The 23,101-nt window shown below is 37.3% G+C and overlaps 3 protein-coding genes and 2 long non-coding RNA genes across 5 annotated transcripts in view; 3 read left to right on the top strand and 2 right to left on the bottom strand.

Moving 5' to 3' along the window:
* LOC134826233 (T-complex protein 1 subunit beta-like) overlaps window positions 1-23,101 on the bottom strand; it is a 92,338-nt gene that overhangs the window by 62,747 nt on the left and 6,490 nt on the right. The gene's annotated exons all lie outside the window — the stretch shown is intronic.
* LOC134811037 (uncharacterized) lies at window positions 7,626-8,373 on the top strand. The gene is made up of 2 exons (XR_010159751.1): window positions 7,626-7,965; window positions 8,086-8,373. It is a non-coding gene; the product is annotated as an uncharacterized LOC134811037 (long non-coding RNA).
* LOC134811559 (uncharacterized) lies at window positions 18,211-18,917 on the top strand. The gene is made up of 2 exons (XR_010159828.1): window positions 18,211-18,508; window positions 18,629-18,917. It is a non-coding gene; the product is annotated as an uncharacterized LOC134811559 (long non-coding RNA).
* Window positions 18,971-20,188, bottom strand: LOC134826823 (craniofacial development protein 2-like). Its single transcript, XM_063839325.1, has one exon. It carries the CDS (start codon window positions 20,186-20,188, stop codon window positions 18,971-18,973), a length of 1,218 nt encoding a protein of 405 aa, XP_063695395.1.
* Window positions 21,184-23,101, top strand: part of LOC134826239 (PRA1 family protein 3-like) — a 55,756-nt gene continuing 53,838 nt past the window's right edge. Inside the window, exon 1 of the mRNA XM_063838543.1 lies at window positions 21,184-21,196. The gene's annotated coding sequence lies outside the window, so the exon portion shown is untranslated. The remainder of the gene's footprint in view (window positions 21,197-23,101) is intronic.

Genomic DNA, 23,101 nt, shown 5'->3' on the forward strand with positions numbered 1-23,101 from the left:
GTATAATTCTGAATTTTAAGATTTTGTAATAGATAATCCCGATAATCAGTCTCATCAATGTCTGCCCTTAATCCATATTCAATCTAATAACTAGCTCTAGAACTAAACAGAGTAGTTATATCTCTTCCTCTGTATCCCCTCAGTGCAATATTAGTTGTCTTGCTTTTTGAGTGTTGTTTGCAATGCAAGTTCAGCTCAAACGTCAAATGTGAATCAGTGAGCAGGCATATCGGACTAGACCAAGTTGTCTTGAACAGTGAGTACACTAAGGCTGATATATAACCAAGATTGACTTTACTGTTCTGTCTGAATTTACCCAACTTATTATTGGTAACCGGATGGTGTATGGCATTTATTGGAGGGGAGGGGAGGGGAGGGGAGGGGGTCAACAAAATCGACCAAAATATTATTTTCTAAATCAATTTAATTTTTGATGACAAAAACATTGCTGCTATTCACATATTTGTAGCTGCTTAACTTTTTTTATAATTGAGGTTAACCGATTTTCACAAAATTGACTATACAACATTGGGGTTAATAAAATTGAGGTTAATATTTTATTACCCTCCATAATTTTTTGTCATTTCGGTCAACAAATGTAAACTCTAAATTTTAGGTTCATAATTGTCAGAAAAAGTAATATCCAAACGTGATTAAATGAGGTTAACCCCATTTTTTAGATGTAGCGAGAATAGATCATTTGATAGAGTTATTATTTTTATCGTAAGTTTACGGTATACACATTTCTAAATAGATGACGTGTTGATTGACTTGGGTTGACTTTCTTTTATCTTGGGAAAGTGAAAAAAATGAGGTTAACCATCACATTTTGGTACCGTAAGAATATACATTAACATACGATTCTTAATTTAATAATGTACCACAATTCGCAGTGAAGTATCTATTTGCATCCCAATGCCTTCAACTATGATCACGTGACAAAGGTGATTTGAACTGACCATATTTAAGTAGAATATTTTACCAGTAAATGGCTAAAAAATGAGGTTAAGCTCCCATTTTTGAATATCTGACCAGTCAATTACATGTTAACCTCAAAAACTTAATCGTTACACTGTGCAAATGTTTTACTACATTATATATGATAACATATTGAAATTACCAATCCCAGTGTTATATGTCTGAATGGAGTTGGGTTAAAACATATAAGTGATACGATAGTTTAACTTGTAGAAGCTTTCAATAAACATGTGTTAATAGTCGTCAGCTAGTGTTATATGGTCGCAGTGTTATATGGTCTATAACGAGGTTAACAACCAAATTTTTACTAATTTCAAGCAGTTAGTGTTTACAGGAAGTCTTGGTTAACCTCATTTCATACCAAAATCCTTAACTTGAGAAAACCAGCCACCCCCTGATATTGAGATTTGGTACAGGCTAGGTGTTCCTTGGTTTGTTGCGCAAAAACGTTATTTTTTAGAATTTAGAATTTAGCCTTTATTTTTGAAATATATGAGGTTAACTTTTTTTGAAAAATCGAATTTGGGGTAAAGTTAACCTCATATTTCAAGAACAAAGGCAAAAATCAAAATTCTAAAACATAAAGTTTTTGCATAATACCCCAAAGAACACCTGTGCCAAGTTTCAGCTTCTGGGTGTGGCCAGCCTTTTCAAGTTAAGGTTTTTAAACTTTTGACAGTTTAAGTTAAAGTTTATCATGTATATATATATATAACATGATTTATGTAAAAGAAATCTTTATTTAAATAATATCTTTGACCTGCATTATCTCCGTAATTTGAGTTATGACAAGAGATATTGGCGGAAATTGCAATGAAGTTTTTAATTTTTAGTTTTTGTTTTAGGGAAAGATTAGACTTGGGCGTTGTTTTTTAAACTATCCCTTGTTTAGAACTTTGATTTAATAATATATATATAACTCTAAAACTCTGGTCACAAGAGCAACAACAACGGTAAATAATTTAATTGGTCTATAGACTACTGTATAAAATTCTCAATATAAACTTTTTAACAATAATAAATTAATTAAAAACACACAACAACCTTTGGTGTGTAAGAATGATTAAACAGCCTCATTTTGACACAAAATATCTTCATAATATTATAGTATATGCTATAATATTAGAACTGTTAAGTTGAGTTCAGGTAACAGAATTTAACTGTAATAGAACCTCTGCTGTGTTATCCACTGTTGGGATGTAGCCATATCTTCGTCCGGTCTAACATTGACCCCGGCTCATGAAATATATACTTCGTCCGGTCTAACATTGAACCCGGTCTAACATTGAACCTTTATCATGTAATTACAGGTAAACCTCAATATTTGGCGCGCGATATCTCAAAAACGCAAGGTCAGATTTTGGTCCGATTTTTTCAGCAGCTCTGATCAAATATGTGGAAACTGGAAAAACTACTTTTACCCCCCCCCCCCCCCCCCCCACCCCCCCCCCCCCCCACCCCCCCCCCCCCCCCCCCCCTCTGGCCTTAAAATATCTTGAACACAGTGGAGATCAACAGTTAAATCTAATCTTATTCATTTGATTGAATACAACAATGTAAGAACTTATATATAGTTTAATATTGGTTGAATATTCTGCTGCTTACACGATAGTTTTTAGTTTCATAATCTTAACACGTACACCTCGTTGTCAAATTCCAAATGAGTTCTAATTAAACAAATTAAATTAAATTTGTCTGCAGAACTAAATAAAATTGCATTCTGTACAAACATGTTAAGATTTATCGTATATTTATAGTACTGAGTTCATTCCTTTATAATTGTAGGATTTTTTTCCCTACTCTTGCCGAAGGCAAAAAGATCGTAGGGAATAAGTAATCGGGTTTGGATATATGAGGTGGCCCGATGGACCTGCGATGATGACAAAAGTCTGCTCCTTTGCAATATAGACCACTCCCCTATAATTAAGTGTATTGGAAGCGTCTGTTATGCTGCGCGCGACGCTAGCCATGTGTTAATTAATTACAGTGAAATTCCTCCTTCGCAAAGTTATTTTCCGCAATTTTCTGGATTCATTTATTGTTGATGCGCGGCGCTGCATCAAATAAATCGTTAATTTTTACCATGCACGAATCCCACTCATTTATAAAAAACATACATGTTACATGTTACATGGCGAGATCTCCATCCAAAAGGATTAGTCTGCGTCGACTGCGTCATTACTTTGTATTATACAACTTCGGCGGGTAACATTTCTCCATCCCTTTCGGTCTGCAGCTAATCTTCTCATACAATCAATCGTGAGTCCATTCCGATCCAATCTCTGCTCAGCATCCTCAATAAATACATCATTTAAGGCCAGAGGGGGGGGGTAAGGGGTCAAAAAATTCTACCAAAATATTATTTTCTAAATCGATTTAATTTTTAATGACAAAAACATTGCCGCTATTCACATATTTGTAGCTGATTAACTTTATTTTATAATTGAGGTTAACCGATTTTCACAAAATTGACTATACAACATTGAGGTTAATAAAATTGAGGTTAATATTTTATTACACGCCATAATTTTTTGTTATTTCGGTCAGCAAATGTAAACTCTAAATTTTAGGTTCATATTTGTCAGAAAAAGTAATATCCAAACGTGATTAAATGAGGTTAACCTCGTCTTTTAGATATAGCGAGAATAGATCAAATGATAGAGTTATTATTTTCATCGTAAGTTTACGGTATACACATTTCTAAATAGATGACGTGTTGATTGACTTTCTTTTATCTTGGGAAAATGAAAAAAATGAGGTTAACCAACACATTTTGGTACCGTAGGGAATATACATACGATTCTTACTTATGTAATGTACCACAATATCGAAGTGAGGTATCTATTGGTATCACAATGCCTACAACTATAATCACGTGACAAAGGTGATTCGAACTGACCATATTTTAGTAGAAGATTTTACCCGTAAATGGCTAAAAAATGAGGTTAACCTCTCATTTTTTGAATACCTGACTAATCAATTATATTTTAACCTCAAAAACTTAATCGTTATACTGTGCAAATGTTTTACTACATATATAATAACATATTGATAAACCAATCCCAGTGTTATATGGTCTAAAGCGAGGTTAACAATCAAATTTTAAGCAGTTAGTGTTTACAGGAAGTCTTGGTTAACCTCATTTTTTACAATACAAGGAAATTAACTACTGAAAGTAGCTAAAATCATTTAGGGGACGGCCAGGTCTGATCAAGCAAACGTTATTAAGTTTATAAAAAGTCCTAACTAACGAACTGTGATACATTCCAGTGAATATTCAAAATTTTGAAAACACTAAATTGCATCTATCTCAAAACACATTTTTTGACCTTTCGATTCCTTAGTTGAGAAAACCAGCCACCCCCTGATATTGAGATTTGGTACAGTGGTTCCTTGGACAATTATCCTCATTTATTATGTGACCGATTTTTTTTATTTGACTCAGTTCTCGAATTATGAGGTTAACCAGCTAAATTTTCCGAATTTTTGACATGGTTAACCTCATAATTCAAGAACCGAGTCAAATAACAAAAATCGCTCACATAATAAATGAGGATAATTGTCTAAGGAACCACTGTACCAAACCTCAAGATCAGGGAGTGGCCGGTTTTCTCAACTAAGGAATCGAAAGGTCAAAAAAGTTACAGCCGTTTAAAGATCCAGTTCAACATGTAATTACAGGTAAACCTCAAAATTTAGCACGCGATATCTCAGGAACGCAAGGTCAGATTTTGATCTGGTTTTTTTCTTCTTGTTCGTCTCCAACAGCTATTATCAAATATGTGAAAACTAGAAAAGTGCCATTTACCCCCCCCCCCCCCCCTCTGGCCTTAAGCTCTTCCTAGGCCTGCCTCTTGATCTCTTCCCATGCTTGGGTTTCCATTCAAGTAAATAGTTGGGTAACCGATCTTCAGGCATTCTACTGACATGTCCAAACCAACGCAGCCGTTTTGTTGTTATTATGTCAGCAAGAGCAGTTATTGATGCCCTTCTTAAAACATCCTCATTACTTACTCGATGGAACCACCTCACTCTCAGGATTCTTCTTAAGCAGTACTGATGGAAAGACTCCAATCTTCTTGTCTGCACTTGAGTCGTGTTCCATATCTCACATCCATAGGTCAGAATGGTAAGAACAGCTGCGATGTAGATTCGCACTTTGTTGTTAATGCTTATGTTCTTATTCTTCCAAATGTTGTTGAGTTGGTTAAAAGCTCCAGTTGCCTTTCCAATCCTGACACTTATTTCTTTATCAATCTTGCCATCTGATGTAATTTTGGCACCCAAATAAGTGAATTGAGTGACCTGCTTTGCAGAGTTTCCATCGACAGTTATATCTATGGTCCTATTCTCTGGGAGTGGGTGCTGCGATGTATCTTTCCCAATGACCATGATCTCTGTTTTCTTTGCGTTCATCTTTAAACCCCCGAGCCCACAGTATTTCGCAATATTGTCCGTAGTTTCTTGCAGTCCTTCAACAGTGTCATCCATTCCTGCGATGTCATCAGCATAGTCCAGATCAATGACACATTTTTCCGGTTGTCTGGAACTTTGTCTGTACTGAAGAGTAAAACCACGGGATATATTTTTAAACTTCTCTGCAAGTTCTAATCCCCAGTTAAGTACAAGATTAAAAATGGGGGGCCCTTGCACATCACCTTGTCCAGTCCCCGAATCGACATCAAACCATCTTGTCAATTCTCCATTGACACGAACTGCACTTTCAGTTGCTCTAAAGAACGCTTTGAAAACATTGATATATTTTGTCGGAAGACCATAATGTTCAAAAGCTTTCCAAATAAAGTCACGATTGATTGAATCAAAAGCAGCTTTAAAATCAATAAAGTTTATGTACAAAGGGACGTTGAATTCTATACAATTGTGTATTATACAATGAAGTGAGTACAGCTGATCTATACAAGAACGGTTTCTCCTGAAACCACACTGATTCTCTCTGAGCAATTTTTCAAGCCCATTACTCAGTCTTTTTAACAACACAATTTGGAATAACTTTGATACAGTTGAACGTAACGTTATACCTCTGTTATTGTTGCAATATGTGAGGTCCCCTTTCTTTGGGATGATGGTGATTATTCCTTTTCTCCAATCATTAGGAATATCCTCACTTTTCCACACAGTTTCAAAAAGATCCTTTAACCAAGGCAGAAGTCCAGAAGAACCGTACTTTAACTGCTCATTTGAAATTTCATCAATTCCAGCACTCTTGTAGTTCTTCAACTTCTTGATAGCTTCCTCAATTTCAAACAAGGACGGTGGTTCATCATCATTACTAAGGTATTCAAAAGAAAGTAACTTTTCATCCTGATCCAATATAGAGAAATCCACCGCATTTGCTGCTGGCGTCAAGAGTTCTTCAAAATATTCGGCCCAGCGATGTGACTGAGCTTCGGGATCTGATATAAGTGTCCCATTCTTATCCCGCACTGCCGCAGATCTGTTTACTCTCTTGTTTGTTAAGGATTTTATTTTCTGCCAAACATCTCTTTGTTGACCCTGCTTGGCAGCATCTTCTAATTCCTCCGCTACTCTAACAGCCCAAGCATTATCATCTCTTTTACAGTTCTGCCTTACAAGGCCGTTAATCCGCGAGTACTTAGCACGGTTCTCAGCAGTACTGGGTTTCTTTTTAATCTCCCCTCGTTCTTTTAGGAGATTTTTAGTATCCCTTGAGAGATGTTCTGTTCTCTTTTTCTGTTAGAATCTTAATTCTATTTGTAGCTTGTTTTTGTACTTCATATTACTAACCCTGTATCTCACTTTAGCAAAGGTTTAGTTCCAGTGATTGTATATACAGTGTTGGGGTAAAGGGACTCCAGAAGGCAGACAAGGCTCGACTCCAGACTCTAGTTGAAGTAACAGAAGAGAGAGGAGTGTCCAGTGTTTAGTTGACTCCAGACTCTAGCGTAGCAGAAGGGAGAGGAGTGACGTTGTCGACTCCAGACTCTAGCGTAGCAGAAGGGAGAGGAGTGACGTTGTTTTAGTGATCCCACAGATTCCAGTCGACAGATACTATCTGTGTTCTGTGACGTGGAAAGAGTGGTAAGTAGTTTATAGTTATAGTTTAGTAGTTTAGTCTAGGAGTTCCCGCTTCCTCTTTCACTTTCATTTATAGTTTCACGTGGATTACCTTTCACTTTACTCACGGTAGTTTTCCCCCAGAGTTTTTGTTTTATAGTTATCAGTTCCAGTTTTACTTGAAGTCCTCATCATTCAGAAGTCCCTCATATAGTAAGAAGAACATCATCATCAGGAGTAGTAGTTTTAATTTAATAGTAGTTTAATCTAATAGTAAAAAAGACATTGTTTAGTTTAGTATTGAAATGTGTTTTAACTATTAGTCAGAGCAGAGTAGTGTGAGTTACTGAGTCACACCATATCAATCATTCACTATTTAAGAGAGTACATTGTAGAGTAACAAGGTTACTTTTGACACAAGATTTGTATAACCTCTTTATTCATCTAATTTGTATTTATAATAATTGAGTATTATTTGTTATTTAATTAACCCAAGAACAGGGTTCCAACACGGTTCTCAGCAGTACTGGGTTTCTTTTTAATCTCCCCTCGTTCTTTTAGGAGATTTTTAGTATCCCTTGAGAGATGTTCTGTTCTCTTTTTCTGTTAGAATCTTAATTCTATTTGTAGCTTGTTTTTGTACTTCATATTACTAACCCTGTATCTCACTTTAGCAAAGGTTTAGTTCCAGTGATTGTATATACAGTGTTGGGGTAAAGGGACTCCAGAAGGCAGACAAGGCTCGACTCCAGACTCTAGTTGAAGTAACAGAAGAGAGAGGAGTGTCCAGTGTTTAGTTGACTCCAGACTCTAGCGTAGCAGAAGGGAGAGGAGTGACGTTGTCGACTCCAGACTCTAGCGTAGCAGAAGGGAGAGGAGTGACGTTGTTTTAGTGATCCCACAGATTCCAGTCGACAGATACTATCTGTGTTCTGTGACGTGGAAAGAGTGGTAAGTAGTTTATAGTTATAGTTTAGTAGTTTAGTCTAGGAGTTCCCGCTTCCTCTTTCACTTTCATTTATAGTTTCACGTGGATTACCTTTCACTTTACTCACGGTAGTTTTCCCCCAGGGTTTTGTTTTATAGTTATCAGTTCCAGTTTTACTTGAAGTCCTCATCATTCAGAAGTCCCTCATATAGTAAGAAGAACATCATCATCAGGAGTAGTAGTTTTAATTTAATAGTAGTTTAATCTAATAGTAAAAAAGACATTGTTTAGTTTAGTATTGAAATGTGTTTTAACTATTAGTCAGAGCAGAGTAGTGTGAGTTACTGAGTCACACCATATCAATCATTCACTATTTAAGAGAGTACATTGTAGAGTAACAAGGTTACTTTTGACACAAGATTTGTATAACCTCTTTATTCATCTAATTTGTATTTATAATAATTGAGTATTATTTGTTATTTAATTAACCCAAGAACAGGGTTCCAACAGTGGTAGCAGGAAGAACTACGTTGCACCGGACCGTATTTATTTTTTTGTATATATTTAAACTAACACCTAACAACTTAACACCTAACACTAGATTTCAGTTTTCATCATGGGAGGTGATAGAGTACCTGTTCTTGATGAGAAGTCCAACTATACAGATTGGAAACGGAGAGTTCAGTGGTGGAAGAAGGTGACTACCGTCAAGCCTGAGGCAGGAGCAGCTGCATTAATCATGAATATGTCTGGAAAACCAGAAGCTGTGGCTATACAGCTAGACGTAGAAAAGTTATCCATAGATGGAGGAATAGATGTTCTCATTGCCGAGCTGGATAAGTTATATGAAAAAGACCAGACACAGTCAGTCTTTACATCCATTGACAGCTTCATGAACTACAGAAGACCCAAGGAAGTGCCCATGGAAGAGTATGTGAGAGAATTTAGCCATCGTTACAAGAGCCTTGTGCAGAAGCGTGGTGCTACTGTGGTATTTGAAGATGGAGTACTAGCGTACTTCTTATTACATCATGCTAATCTCTCGGACCATCAAAAGACGTTAATCAGGGCAACGGTCTCTAAGTTAAGCTACGAGAATATGGAATCCCAGCTTAAAAGAGCATACGGAGAAGATTATACTAATACATCTTCTTCTTCATCAAGTGCTAGCGGTGAAACATATTCCATCGGAAAACCAAAGATTAAAGAAGAGCCTGTCAATACGTATTTTCAACAGTACGACATCAACAATTCAGAACATTTTGGTGATGACCAGAGCAACCAGGAGGAAGACCCTCAGAAAGTTTTTTATCAACAAAGATACCACCAACACAGGGATTTTTATCCATCTAAGAGACCTTTCGGACAAAGGCCCTTCGGACAAAGACCTGCATTTCAAGGACAGAGTTCAGGAAACGTGTATCAACAAGCTCCATTTAGATCCAGACGAGGAGCACAAGCCCAACAATCAGGACCCTTACGTTGTCATATTTGTAAGGAAACAGACCATATGATGAGAGACTGTAAGTACAACACATTTGGAGAGAAGAAGCTTACATTCTTTGAGTCTGACTTTAAACTAAAAGACGAAGACAAGTGTCTTATGGGAGAATCGAAAAATAGAGCACTTTTAGATACAGGTGCTAGTTCCACAGTGTGTGGGAAGAAATGGCTGGCAGTCTTCGAGGAATCTCTTACATCAGCTGAACAAAAAGAGGTCAAAGTGACCTCTAGTGAGAAGAATTTTAGTTTCGGGGATGGAAATGCAGTTACAGCTAAGATACAGAAAATACTCCCAGTGACAATATGTGGACAGGAAGTTACTCTAAGCGTGTTTGTTGTGGATAATGATATTCCATTGTTACTGTCTAGAGAGTCCATGAAAAAGATGAAGATGAAGATCGATACTGAAACTGACAAAGTTTATGCTTTCGGAGGAGAAGAGAATCTAGTGATCACTAAGTCAGGACACATGATGATACCCATAGGACGATGTGAAAGTTCTATCAGCCAAACAGATTCTGGAAGAACTAATCATGCAACAGAAATTAAGGTCCGTCCTGTTTTAGAGGAGAAGATTTCATCGCCATGGTCACTAAGTGAGGATGAAAGTGATCAAGAGGAGGAGTTAGAAACTGATAGTGCAGGTGACCTTGAGAGTGTGCAAGACAATGAGCCAGAAATTGAGCCAGATAGTGAGCTAGAGGACCATAGAGTTGTGAGCTCAGTTTCAGGTAATGTGAATCAAGACAGTGAGCCAGAAAGTGAGCCAGAAATTGAGACAGAATTTGAGCCAGATGACCATGGAACTGTAAGTTCAGTTTCAGGGAGTGTGAATCTGTCAGATCTGTCAGTGAATCAGTCGGATTGGGAAAGTGTGTGTCAAACCAGAACAGGCGTGGGTGTAAAGAAGAATGACATTATCAGGTTCAGATCCTCGGAGAGTGATGATTGGAATAATGCCTTGGTGATATGTAGAGCTGGGAAACCTACAGGGAAGAACAAAAATCTTTACAATGTACGACTGGACGAGTCAAACGGTGAACCCGTATCAGTTGAGTTGGATAACTCTGTACAAGTGCAGAGGTTAAAGATTGTTCAGGATGTCTCACGAAGAGAGGTGCAGTTTTCAGCAAGCTCGCTTAAGTCATAGATCAAGGATACTGTGAATATGTCAGAGAGAGTATAACTGTTTTGGACTTTATGTTGTAGAAAGAGATTGAATATTTTTGCTCGGATTATTTGTTGTTTGAAATGTCAATTTGGTTAAACAATAACTTTTTAACGTCATTTGTAATAAACTTTTAACTTTAAATGTGTGTGTATATATTAGTATTGTTAGAATTACCAACTTTGTAACGAGTCATTTTTACATTTTTAACCTTTCAGAGACTTTTAACATGCACGAGGTGTTTGTATTTAACAATCTTTTAAACATTTGTAACTCTTTACACGTATATTAATTTTGTGTTTTTATGTTCTAGAGAAGTTTCTCGAACAGAAGTTTTGGGAAGGATATTTTGACAATTTTTTGTCGTTAGTTCATATTTTTTACTGAGAATGTAGTAAGTTGGGAATGTTTGATGAAAAGTTAGTGAATCCCATTTTTAGGAACCAGTCTATCCTTTCTTTTCTTTTCTCTTAGTCTGGTAACTGAACTTTGGTTGTATTTGCTAAATTTTCAACAATTTTGGGAGAAAGATAGATTAGTTAGCGAATTTAGACGTGTGTACCAGCTTTAGCGCTCCTTTTCTTTGTGTTGTAGCGCACGGTCACATTTGTCAGTTGATTTGCTAAATTTTCTATTACATGGTGTAGAGATAATAAGGATTAATAGATACAATTTAAAGTACATTTTGTACGTGACATGTGTAATAAAATTACCGCTAACAGAATATTTCAGATTCCTACTTCTAAAAGTCTAACATTTCAGTTTCAAACTTACTTTTCAGAAAGACGATCCTTTTCTTCTCAAAGACATGAAAGTGTTTACCTGATATTACTTTATTAACTTGCATCTTCTGTAGGAAGTGTTAACAGGGGATGTTTGGTATTTTCTGTTGGGATGAGCTAGGAGCAGCTTGCTCAGCGTGAGTTTTTTGGTTTTATAAGAATGCTGTCGTTTCGATCAACATGCTATTACATGTTCTTCACTGATCCCGAGCCTTTAGGGACTCAGTTTGAACCTGTTTTAAACGACAGAATTCATGTATTTTACGTTTTAGAACTGTTTAGTACAGTGGTGTGTGTCAATGATTTGTTAGTGACGCATTATTGACTCTCTAGAGGTTGTGTTTAAAGCTTGAATAGCTCCTAATATTTAGTTTTAGTACGCAGTGTTTCTGTCATTACGATAACTCGATACAGAAATCTCTAAAGATCACACTTGTTTACAGTGTTGGACGGGTATTTTTTTGTGCACCTGTCAGTCTTAGAACGATGTTTCAATTCCGTTCATAGAAAAGAGATTTTCGTATTAAGAACTTTGATAGTTAATTAGCTAATAGTTAGACTGTATTAATTCTATCGGACGTTTTGTACAAGTATTATATCTCTCAGATCTCACGCTCAGCGTGGAAAGGTAGTCATTTTAGCCACTAGCCTGTTTTACAGCGGATGTTTTTCCCGCGTTAACAGAGATTTAATCCACTTGTACCACGTGACTCGCCGAATATGGAATAATCGTTAACTGCTTTTTTAGTTATCTGCTTTTATGACAGTGGACATGACACGTATTAAATTAGAAATATTTCGGATTGAGCCGCGCATTTTTTCTGTAGCTCAAAACTCATAGAAAGTATCTTTTTCGTTTAGCGCGCACGACACGTTTTTGTGTTGCGTGTGGGGATTAGAATATTCTTAACTCTACGGTTTTTGCTAGAGTTTATTTCCTAATTTTAACTCGGATAGTCGGATAGTATTTTTTAACAAAGAAAGTATAGGGAGTTATGACTTTAAGATTGTAAAAGTCATGAGTTAAATTATTAGTAAGTACTTTTTCTTTTTTAAAGTAGGGGGAATGTTAGAATCTTAATTCTATTTGTAGCTTGTTTTTGTACTTCATATTGTTTTATTGGTTAGACGGTGCAATGATAGGCAGTAATTGTAGTGTAAAAACAGCCCCACCACTCCTATGGAGATAGATGGTTAGTCATCTTAATAAATAAATAAATGAATATAAATACAAATACAATCCAATAATAGAAATAGAAACACTGCAGCGATGTGGCCCTCGCAGCTCAGTGAGAATACTAACATCTTACTCCAATTTCTAAAACAGATTAAAACTTTCCCAAAACTATCATCACATTCTCAATTCTTTCTTCCTTCCTTTTTCAAAAATCATAATAATACTGTTCATTTCAATTCTTTCAGTCCTTTCAATTTCTTATACTGTATAAATCATAGTCTGTATCCCGTTCTCTCAACGGCCATAGATAGCAGGAGAAAGTAAGTAGTCTGTCACGTTGAGAGCAAGGTGAGAGTAGGTACTAGCCAAGAGGAGAGCCACACTACCACAGAGAGATCACAAGATCCAAAAACAAAGCAGAGATGCATAGGTACCAATTCCTTGTGAAACCCTGTAAATATTGTTAGTTTTTTTTTTTTTTTTTTTTTTTTTTTTTTTTTTTTTTTTTTTTTTGATGGGCTGATTCTTGACAAAGTGTCACCGGGACTTCGGATTGTCTTTTTCTTTTAATAAGCTGTTCTTGACAAAGTGTCACCGGGACTTCGGATTGTTGTTTTTTTTTTTTTTTTTTTTTTTTTTTTTTTTTTTTTTTTTTTTTTTTTTTGTTAAAGGTTAATAATACATTAAAGTCATCGTCACTCGTAATTATAAACAGTTTATAAACAATTAAAAAAAACAAATGCACACTGTTTCATTGGCGTCAAAAACTCCCACTAATTAAAAAACCATTAAATGTCAATTAAATTGAAACAATTTCTCCTTTATTTAGCATCACTAAAAGTTTATCACTGTTACTGGTTATTTTAGTAAAGGGATCCGCAAGCTGTTTAGCTCCCTCTTCCCATTTTACTTCAATCTCATCTTTCTGCTGCATTTGTCTAATGGTAGCCAGATCAACGTTCAACCTCTTTTCTTCAACATGTTTACTTGATCGCAAAGCTTTATCTAATGATTGATTGTCTGTAAAGCCTATTACTGGAACCATTGACTTATCAAATTGATCGAAGTAGATTTCACTTATCAGATGAGAGACATACACTCCATGATCTAATGTATCTTTGAATGCCAAAGTCTCTGCGCTCAAAGTGCTGCTTACAACTCGTTTACATTTATGACTTCCCCATGATAACGGTGATATCTTTCCTTCCTCATTCATCAGGACTATTAGATGACCTTTTCCTGTGGACACCTTGTCACCGAGGTTCATAGATGATGCATCAGAGTAGATGACTATCTTTAGTGTAGAAATGTCTCCTAACTTTGAGAACTTTGTGTTGTAACATCCGTTGAGCTCTTTCATCCGTCTGAATGCTTTATTGGCCTTCTTAACAGCTTCTACTGGATCTACACTCTTTGTTACATTTAAATCATACGTCATGAATGACAAATCTGGGCGTGATTGAGCAGCTACCCAGTTCAACTGACCACATATTGTTCTAAGCTTCCTGTCAGTCGACAGATGATATATCTCATGTTCTTTATCATTGATGACATCTGCTAGATCTCGGATATATTCATGTTGGTTCACTAGGATACCATCTTCTGTCTGCTCAACTGATAGACCAATGTAATTGAACTTTGATTTGCATATTTTACCAGCTTCAAAGTTTGATGTCAGTTCTTTTACAACTCTATCAAAGAATGAATTTGTACCAGCTACTAAGAAATCATCAACGTGAAGCACAAGTATTCCTTCGAATCCAGTACTAGTTCTCCATATGAACAAAGCAGGATCTAACACTGATTGAGTACAACCAAGGTTGATAAGAAGTCCCTTCACACTGATAAACCAAGCTCTTGCAGCATCATTTAAACCATACACTGTCTTTCTCAATCTCCACAAATAACCTTTTTCTACATGAGCTTCCTTGGGTGGTATGACATAAACATTTCTTTCAATTTTATTTCCTTGCAGAAAGGCAGCTTTGATATCAATCGTTGTTAGTTGCCACTGCTGGTTTGCAGCTATAGCAAGTACAACCTTGAGAGTGTTTTTGAATACTGTAGGTGACTCCACTTCAATCGACTGATTTTGCTCTTGAAATCCACGGACTACTAACCGGGCTTTAACTCCAAGTTCAGTGCTGGGTTTTTCTGTTATTACCCAAGTTGTTGTAATGACATTCTGATCACAATCCTTGACTTCATCATATACTTCTCTCTGCTTCCAGTTAGTCAATTCAATAACTTTAGCCTTAATAACCACATCTTCACTGTGTCTGGAAGTGGGAATTGTCACAACATTACATTCTTCATGATCGTCTCCAGGTTCTTCATCAATAGCAGCATCAGCTTTGTACATAGCCGTCTTTGTACAATCTATCAGCTTTTCTTCATCTTGGGTTGTCATAAGTTTCACCCAGTGATCTTTTCTGCCAAGCCGTTTTCCTTTTTGAGTCACGGTACATGTCTCCCATTCATTTTCCTTTCCTTCTTTAACAAGTTTCACTGTATCTCCGACCGAAACATCGTTTTTCTGAAGTCTAGTTTCCAAATACTTAATCTTGAGTTGTTGTTTTTGTTCATTGGAAATTATCTTAGAGTCTATTTCAAGTATTGGTGAGGAGCTCATAATTTCTTGTCCTGTTGGTATGTCCTCTGTTTCCACTGGCACTTGAAATTGAACAGGCATTTCTTCTATGTTTTCAGCAGCTTCATCAAACTGATCATCGTTAATATTGACTGCTTCATCATGTTGGCTATTCTCTGTTTCCAATATATCATCATTGTTTTGGTTGTGCTCGTCACTCACTATATATTCTCGTTTCACAATTCTACAGCTTGCTGCTTTGATAAGCAGTCCTCCATGCCTCAGTATAAGAGTCTTTCCTTCCTTGCCGACTATCTTGGCAGGTCCTTTCCAGCGTTCAATATTAGGTCTTTTGTAGAATACAACATCACCAATCATAAAGTCTTGGTTGATATCTCGTAAGGGTCTTTTCAAAGCTCTTTTAACTCTTTCTGAATTCTCTGCCTCTAGATATGCTTTTCTGCTTAGATACATTGCATTAAGATTCCTTTGAATGTCGCTTGATAATGATTCATCTGCTCCTTCATTAGCAGGTAACAAGTTGTAAGATACCCCAGGAAAGTTTGGATTCTGACCTGTCACTATCTGCACTGGAGAAAATCCACTGACATTGTACAGTGTGTTCTTGGCATTGATTGACCATGCAAGTGCTATCTTCAATGGAAACCCGTCATACATCATTTTAAGCACTGATTTGTCAACCACAGCATGGTTTCTTTCACATAAGCCATTTGACCAAGGTGAGTAGGCACTGGTAACACAAATTTCAAAGTTGAGTTGTTCACTGAGATCATTAAGTTCATTGTTTGCGAATTATCCTCCATTGTCCACTAATATTTTTCCTGGAGGCCCCATACCTGCTGCAATCCATTCCATAGTAAAGGCTTTTATTACTGTCTCTGGCTTTTTGTTGGAAATCACCCTAGCTTTGCAGAATCTAGAGAACATATCAACAATGTAAATCACATAACCATTGATTCCAGTAAATTGTTTCAAATCAAGAGCTACTACCTCATTGAACTTCGTTGCCATAGGTAATCCAACGACTGGTGTGGAGGGTGTTCTTTTATATCTCGCACAGGCATCACATTCTTTTAGCACTTGATCAATCACCTTGTTTACATTTTCACCTTGTACGTTCGCATTTTTGGTAATCTTTTTCAGATTTTCTGCTGAACAATGACCCAGCTGCTTATGAAGTTTGGTAATGCTGCTGACTGTGTCATCTAGATTGACTAGATTACATTGCTCTTCTATAGCAACTTCATTATAATCCCATAGAGATATGCCAATCAGACCTGACTCGGTTGTTATAACAGGGATCACCTCTCCATCTACTTCAATCGTACTTGTACCAAGGTCTAATTTAAACCCTCGCTTTGCCATCTCTTCTTTGGAGATCAGAAATGGAATATTCCTTTGCACTATATCAGCCCAAAGGAATGTCTTCTTTCCGGCAATTATACAAGGTACTCTCACCGCATCTGCGGCAGCAATAGGGTCACTACCTCCAAAACTGTATTTTGAACGGGCGTCTGACACTTTCAGGAGTGCTTTGTCCTCTTCTGTCAGGTTATCTATGTACTCACGAATCCATTCTTCGCCAACTACATTCTTCGAGCAAGCAGAGTCTAAAAGTGCAACCTGATGGCATTCTGCTGTCTCCATCTCTGAAATCTCTCTACATTCATTAACATTTTCTGATCTATCTGAATGAGGACAATCTTTAATCAAATGCATTACTGATTCGCATCTATTGCATCTCAACCGGGGGTTAAACTTCTGAGTTGCCCTAGAGTCGTCAGCTGTCTTATATGTCTTAGAGTACTCTTTTTTGAAACTTCTAGAGTTATCTCTTCTTCGATCATTATCTGAATATCTCTTTGGCTTGTATTCTCCTTTGCCATTATCCCTTTTGTCACGATTAAATCTTGAGATGTGATTGTTGTATGATCTGTTATTATCTGTTCTTTTCCAAGCCTTTCCTCTATTTCTCCAGTTGGTGTAGTAGGCTTCCTCTTCTTCAGACATGTTATCAGGATCTGATGATGAACGTGTAGATTCCGACGATTCAGACAAAAATCTCTCACCATTGAATACTGGCTCTTCTTTGATGGGCGTATCACATTGTGGTCTCTTTTCAACCTCACGGATTCCTTCACCAAAGTATTTCTTTATTGAATTCATCATATCTTCAACAACAGACTCTGTTTTAACTAACTCTACTCCAGTCATTACCAGCTTTTTGTCATTTGCTGATAAACCGCATCTTTCTAGCATGTGTAATGCTAACACAGTTCCAGGAAGAGTTATCTTGCTAATTTTCAAGTTGGTGTTGGCTTGATCAAAGTTATTCAGAAAGCTTGACATATCTTGACTGTCCTTTCTCCTAAGATTGATAAAATCCGACCAGGATTTCATCATCTTACTGGTATCATCTTTCCTGTATGTTCTATCTAATAGCTTAATGATGTTTTGTACTCCTTCCCCGTCAAGAACATCGATGTCTTTGTTCTTTACTGCTGAGTTGAGCTTTGATACGACATTATGATCAGTGTGTTGAGATACTAGGTTGAACAAGGCATATCCTTGCTCTGCGGGGTCTACTTTTCTGACTGCACATAATTTGTCCCACATCTCAACTTGTAGTCTCCATTCCTCATAACTCATAGATGCTTTCCATTGCGGTGGGGCTGTAAGGCGGGCTGCTGGCTGTTGGTACTGCACTTGTATTGGCTCTGGTTGTACTGGTTGTACTGGTTGTACTGGTTGTACTGTGCCTTGACCATTTGATGATGTTGCTGTTTCAGGTGGTGGATTACTTTCTTTTTCATCTTCACTGTTTACCATGTTTTATTGGTTAGACGGTGCAATGATAGGCAGTAATTGTAGTGTAAAAACAGCCCCACCACTCCTATGGAGATAGATGGTTAGTCATCTTAATAAATAAATAAATGAATATAAATACAAATACAATCCAATAATAGAAATAGAAACACTGCAGCGATGTGGCCCTCGCAGCTCAGTGAGAATACTAACACATATTACTAACCCTGTATCTCACTTTAGCAAAGGTTTAGTTCCAGTGATTGTATATACAGTGTTGGGGTAAAGGGACTCCAGAAGGCAGACAAGGCTCGACTCCAGACTCTAGTTGAAGTAACAGAAGAGAGAGGAGTGTCCAGTGTTTAGTTGACTCCAGACTCTAGCGTAGCAGAAGGGAGAGGAGTGACGTTGTCGACTCCAGACTCTAGCGTAGCAGAAGGGAGAGGAGTGACGTTGTTTTAGTGATCCCACAGATTCCAGTCGACAGATACTATCTGTGTTCTGTGACGTGGAAAGAGTGGTAAGTAGTTTATAGTTATAGTTTAGTAGTTTAGTCTAGGAGTTCCCGCTTCCTCTTTCACTTTCATTTATAGTTTCACGTGGATTACCTTTCACTTTACTCACGGTAGTTTTCCCCCAGGGTTTTTGTTTTATAGTTATCAGTTCCAGTTTTACTTGAAGTCCTCATCATTCAGAAGTCCCTCATATAGTAAGAAGAACATCATCATCAGGAGTAGTAGTTTTAATTTAATAGTAGTTTAATCTAATAGTAAAAAAGACATTGTTTAGTTTAGTATTGAAATGTGTTTTAACTATTAGTCAGAGCAGAGTAGTGTGAGTTACTGAGTCACACCATATCAATCATTCACTATTTAAGAGAGTACATTGTAGAGTAACAAGGTTACTTTTGACACAAGATTTGTATAACCTCTTTATTCATCTAATTTGTATTTATAATAATTGAGTATTATTTGTTATTTAATTAACCCAAGAACAGGGTTCCAACACGGTTCTCAGCAGTACTGGGTTTCTTTTTAATCTCCCCTCGTTCTTTTAGGAGATTTTTAGTATCCCTTGAGAGATGTTCTGTTCTCTTTTTCCGGCCCCTTTCACCCAGCACTTCAAATGAAACATCAGTTATTATATCTCTCAGTTTCTTCCACTGTTCTTCTAAAGGAGAGTTTCCATGCTCCTGATCGTTGTTATAGTACTCTTCAGCTATTCTGTTACTATATTCCTGGCTCTTAGATCTATCACGCAGGTGCTCTAAAGCAGGCTGTCTTACACGCTTCTTTCTTTTCTGAGGACACTTAAGTTTAATAGATACATATCCTCTTACCAGATAGTGAGTAGTATTTATATCTGCTCCTCTCATGCTCCTGACATCAAGCAAAGAATGGCTCCATCTCGTCGAAATACACATATGGTCAATTTGAGTGACGCGGACGGTGTTACCATTTGGGGATCTCCATGTTGTCTTGTGGATATCTTTGTGTTCAAAGAGTGTGCCTCCGATCGTCAGCTGGTGCATAGTACAGAAATCTAGCATCCGTTTTCCGTTATCATTTGATTCTGTGTGATATGAGTGTTTTCCTATAACACCAGGGTGAGCATCAGTATCCCTTCCAACACGAGCATTAAAATCTCCTAAAACTATCTTTATATCATGTGCTGGTAGTCCCGATTGAACATCATTCAATTCCTTGTAGAATGAGTCTTTTAAACTGATCTCTGCATCCTCAGTTGGAGCATACACAACTGTAACACTAATGTTGATGTGTTTGCTATGTAAACGGGCAGTTATAACCCGTCCTGATACAGGGGTGTATGATATGAGAGTATTCTTCATCTTTTTGGAAAGAACAACACCAACTCCTTCTCTCCGTACTCCATCGCTCCTGCCAGAATAAACCAAAACAGCCCCATTGTCCAAAGTCTGAGTTCCTGATCCAGCCATATGTGTTTCAGTTACCCCAAGGAGCTCTAGTCCATAATCATCAAAACCTTTTCCTAATTGATACATCTTACTGGAATTACTGACAAGAGAAGTAACATTCCATGTACTGATACAGAGAGGATTCTTTACAATATTTACAGGATTAGACATACTTGACTGTCTGTTTACAAATGACAAATCTGATGAAGGAATTCTGTATTTACAGTGTTTACGTCGGCTCTTACGGGAGTTGCAAACAGACATCAAGCTACTAGGGTCCTTTCGGCTTTGCCTAGTCGCCGTCATCACTCCACCTGCGCCTCCACGTATAATACTATTGAATGACACTGTAGACGTTTCTGTAGCGGTTTGATTTAAGGTGGATGGTTTGCCGGACCTTCGCACCCGATCCAGAGGCAGCACCGACATCAAGAAGTAAGCGCTCCGTCCGGACACCAGCAAGCTGGTGGTTAGGTTCGATACGTAAAGTTAAAGCATGCAGAGCTTCTGAAGCCCATAGGGAATCAAAATTAAACCGTAAGTGATCATGTCAGAGACAAGATCACCAAGCAAATGCTCGATTACACAGGGCAACCAAGACTTGGACAAAATGGTGAACCGTGAGTGACACACAGATGACCCTGCCACAAGACAGCATCACCGAGCACCACCCAGCAATCGCATCCTCTCGCCGCCACAGCAACCAACCCCCCAGTGATATAGCACTGACAGGCAATTAACGGTTTTGTGGTGTTACCACTCCCAGGTGATCTGTGCTAACAGACTCGGACCAGATGCAATGGGGAGCATATAAAAAACATAGTATGAAAATATGGTGCAATTTTTCCAGTCACACTTTTCACTCAAAAGAATTAATGGTACAAATACATCGTAGGGAAAATTGATCGTGCGTGGTTTAACCACGGCGAAATTCTTGTTGGCATTGAGCACATGGTAAAAAAATCATTGAGTAGTAAAAAAAATCAATCCGCCTCCGTCTCATGATTGATTTTTATGGCCTGATAATGAATATTTTTTTAAAAAGTGTCTTTCGTATATCCAAAATGTGTTTCTTTATCACCAAAGTGTTTCTGTTGCCATACTGTCATTTTATTGTCATTCCTTTGTTAATCCATTATAGCTAGGCTGTCTGTAAATAGGACAATTGATGACATTCTTTTGTGGTCCAATATTTGAGGACAGTTGCCAGTCTAAGTAGAACAAATTTTCCTTTCTGAACCAACATAAGTTGTAAGCCGAACAAATAATTTGAGGACAACATGACACTACAAAACTTTTAACATAACACAAGGAAATATGGACAGAACTGAACAAAATCAAAAACCACATTCAAAGATTGAGGAATCAGGAGGACTCTGCAACCCAGGAATCAACTAATTAGCTATCATGGCTCAATAATCGGTTTGGTATCGACGTTAACTACTTTGATGTTCCGACTTTAAAGCTGACTAAAGAAACCAGGGAATTAATTTTACTTTCTTTCTAAAATTAAATTGATTTCATCACCATTATAAAAAAACATTCCAGTACATTGTGCAGAAAGTTGGAAATTTAAATTTGGAAGTATGTAAGGATCAAGATCTGATATCAATCGTGAATACTAAAAATAATATAGCACAATTGTAACTGCAGTTTTACAGAACCCTAAATGCTTAATGAATGCATTTGCAGGTACTAATTGCATACCACCTGTACTCACACTCAGAATTGGGCTTTATAGTAATTTTCCAATACGAGATTGGGGACAGGTTCTGTAAACAAACAAACATCCCTTGTAACTCTTCTTCTCAGGGATCAGGTTGAAATGAAACAATCCTTACAGAGAAACAAATTTTTTAGAGAAACAAATTTGAATTTAGATCTTTATTACAGATTAAACATATCATATATAACCATAAAAGCCGCGCGTCGGCTGATTGTCTCAACTTGTATTAGTAGTAACTCCCACTATTCCCCCCCCCCTATTTTTACAAATTCAATATCTTACTTTTCGGAGACAATTATTAGGCTTATATTTCTAAATAAAATGCTAGCCTTGTCACTTGTTAAAACCTCAAAATATCACCAAGGAACTGTTTTCCCTTCTTCATTCTTTAAGCCCCGGAATTAATAGTCTGAAACTCAATTAAGTCGCAGCGCAGATTTTACAACCCTACTTCTCGTGAAGCTTATATAAAACATTAATGTTATACAAGAATATTCAAACAATATACACATAGTATAGCAATCATGACCCTAAATAAAAATTCAATATAAAAATTCCGTAAAAATCTTAGTTAATTTAATAAAAAACATTAATATTATTGATTAAGATTATCCATAATAACTGATACTATTTTAAATCCATTTTTAACAAATCTACGTTTAACAATATATTTTTTTCAAATATTAGACTACTCATAAAATATTTGTTTAGATACTCGTAAAATATTTGTTTTAAACCGCGTCGACGAGTCCAACTCGGCGCGCGTCCTTGTAGCGCTATGCACTACTGGGCCGCGCCGCGCATCTTCTCGCACCCATGCAGATCGGTGAGATGCGAAGGATCGACATCGTGAATCAACACGCGTCCTGCTTGATTCACGATGTCAATCCTTCGCAGCTCGGTGAGGCACAGTGGTGCATCTCGCCGATCTACCGAAGATCGTGGTAGCGAGAAGAATTATTTGATGCGCGGCGCGACCCAGTAGTGCATTGCGCTACAAGCGTCCTGGTATACATGGTAATTGGTTGTCATACGTTGTATGACCCGCCGCGCACGAGTGTGCGGCTCCCCATGTATCGTCGAAACTTTACACTCTACAGGCGTGAAGCGACAGTGGGGGTCACAACTTGACGGATGTTACTCGTCTAAATTTCTTCGAAGTAGCGCGCGCACATCCAATTTGATACGTATGAAATATGTTTATAACTTCCTTGGTTGTGCACTAAGTTGGCGTTCCTTGACCAAAATTGAAAGTGATTTTAAACGATTCCCCGCGGGGAATCGTTTAAACATTAAAATAACTTTCGAGGCACCTGCACCTCGACAGAAACTTCTCACGCTATTGTGCTTTTTATGGAGAAATGCGTCAGTAGCGTTTTTGAGCTTGTTATTCTCTGTCAAAAGTATTACAAGTGATTTGCAAAGGTGCATATATTGACTCAGAATACATT

This window comes from Bolinopsis microptera, chromosome 2 (genome assembly GCF_026151205.1).
Source record: "Bolinopsis microptera isolate Bmic1 chromosome 2, MBARI_Bmic_1.0, whole genome shotgun sequence".
Taxonomy (NCBI): Eukaryota; Metazoa; Ctenophora; class Tentaculata; order Lobata; family Bolinopsidae; genus Bolinopsis; species Bolinopsis microptera.

What these genes read in the sequence shown, in the direction of transcription:
- LOC134826823 (XM_063839325.1), bottom strand. Translation starts at nt 20,188, where the DNA reads ATGTCTGTTTGCAACTCCCGTAAGAGCCGACGTAAACACTGTAAATAC.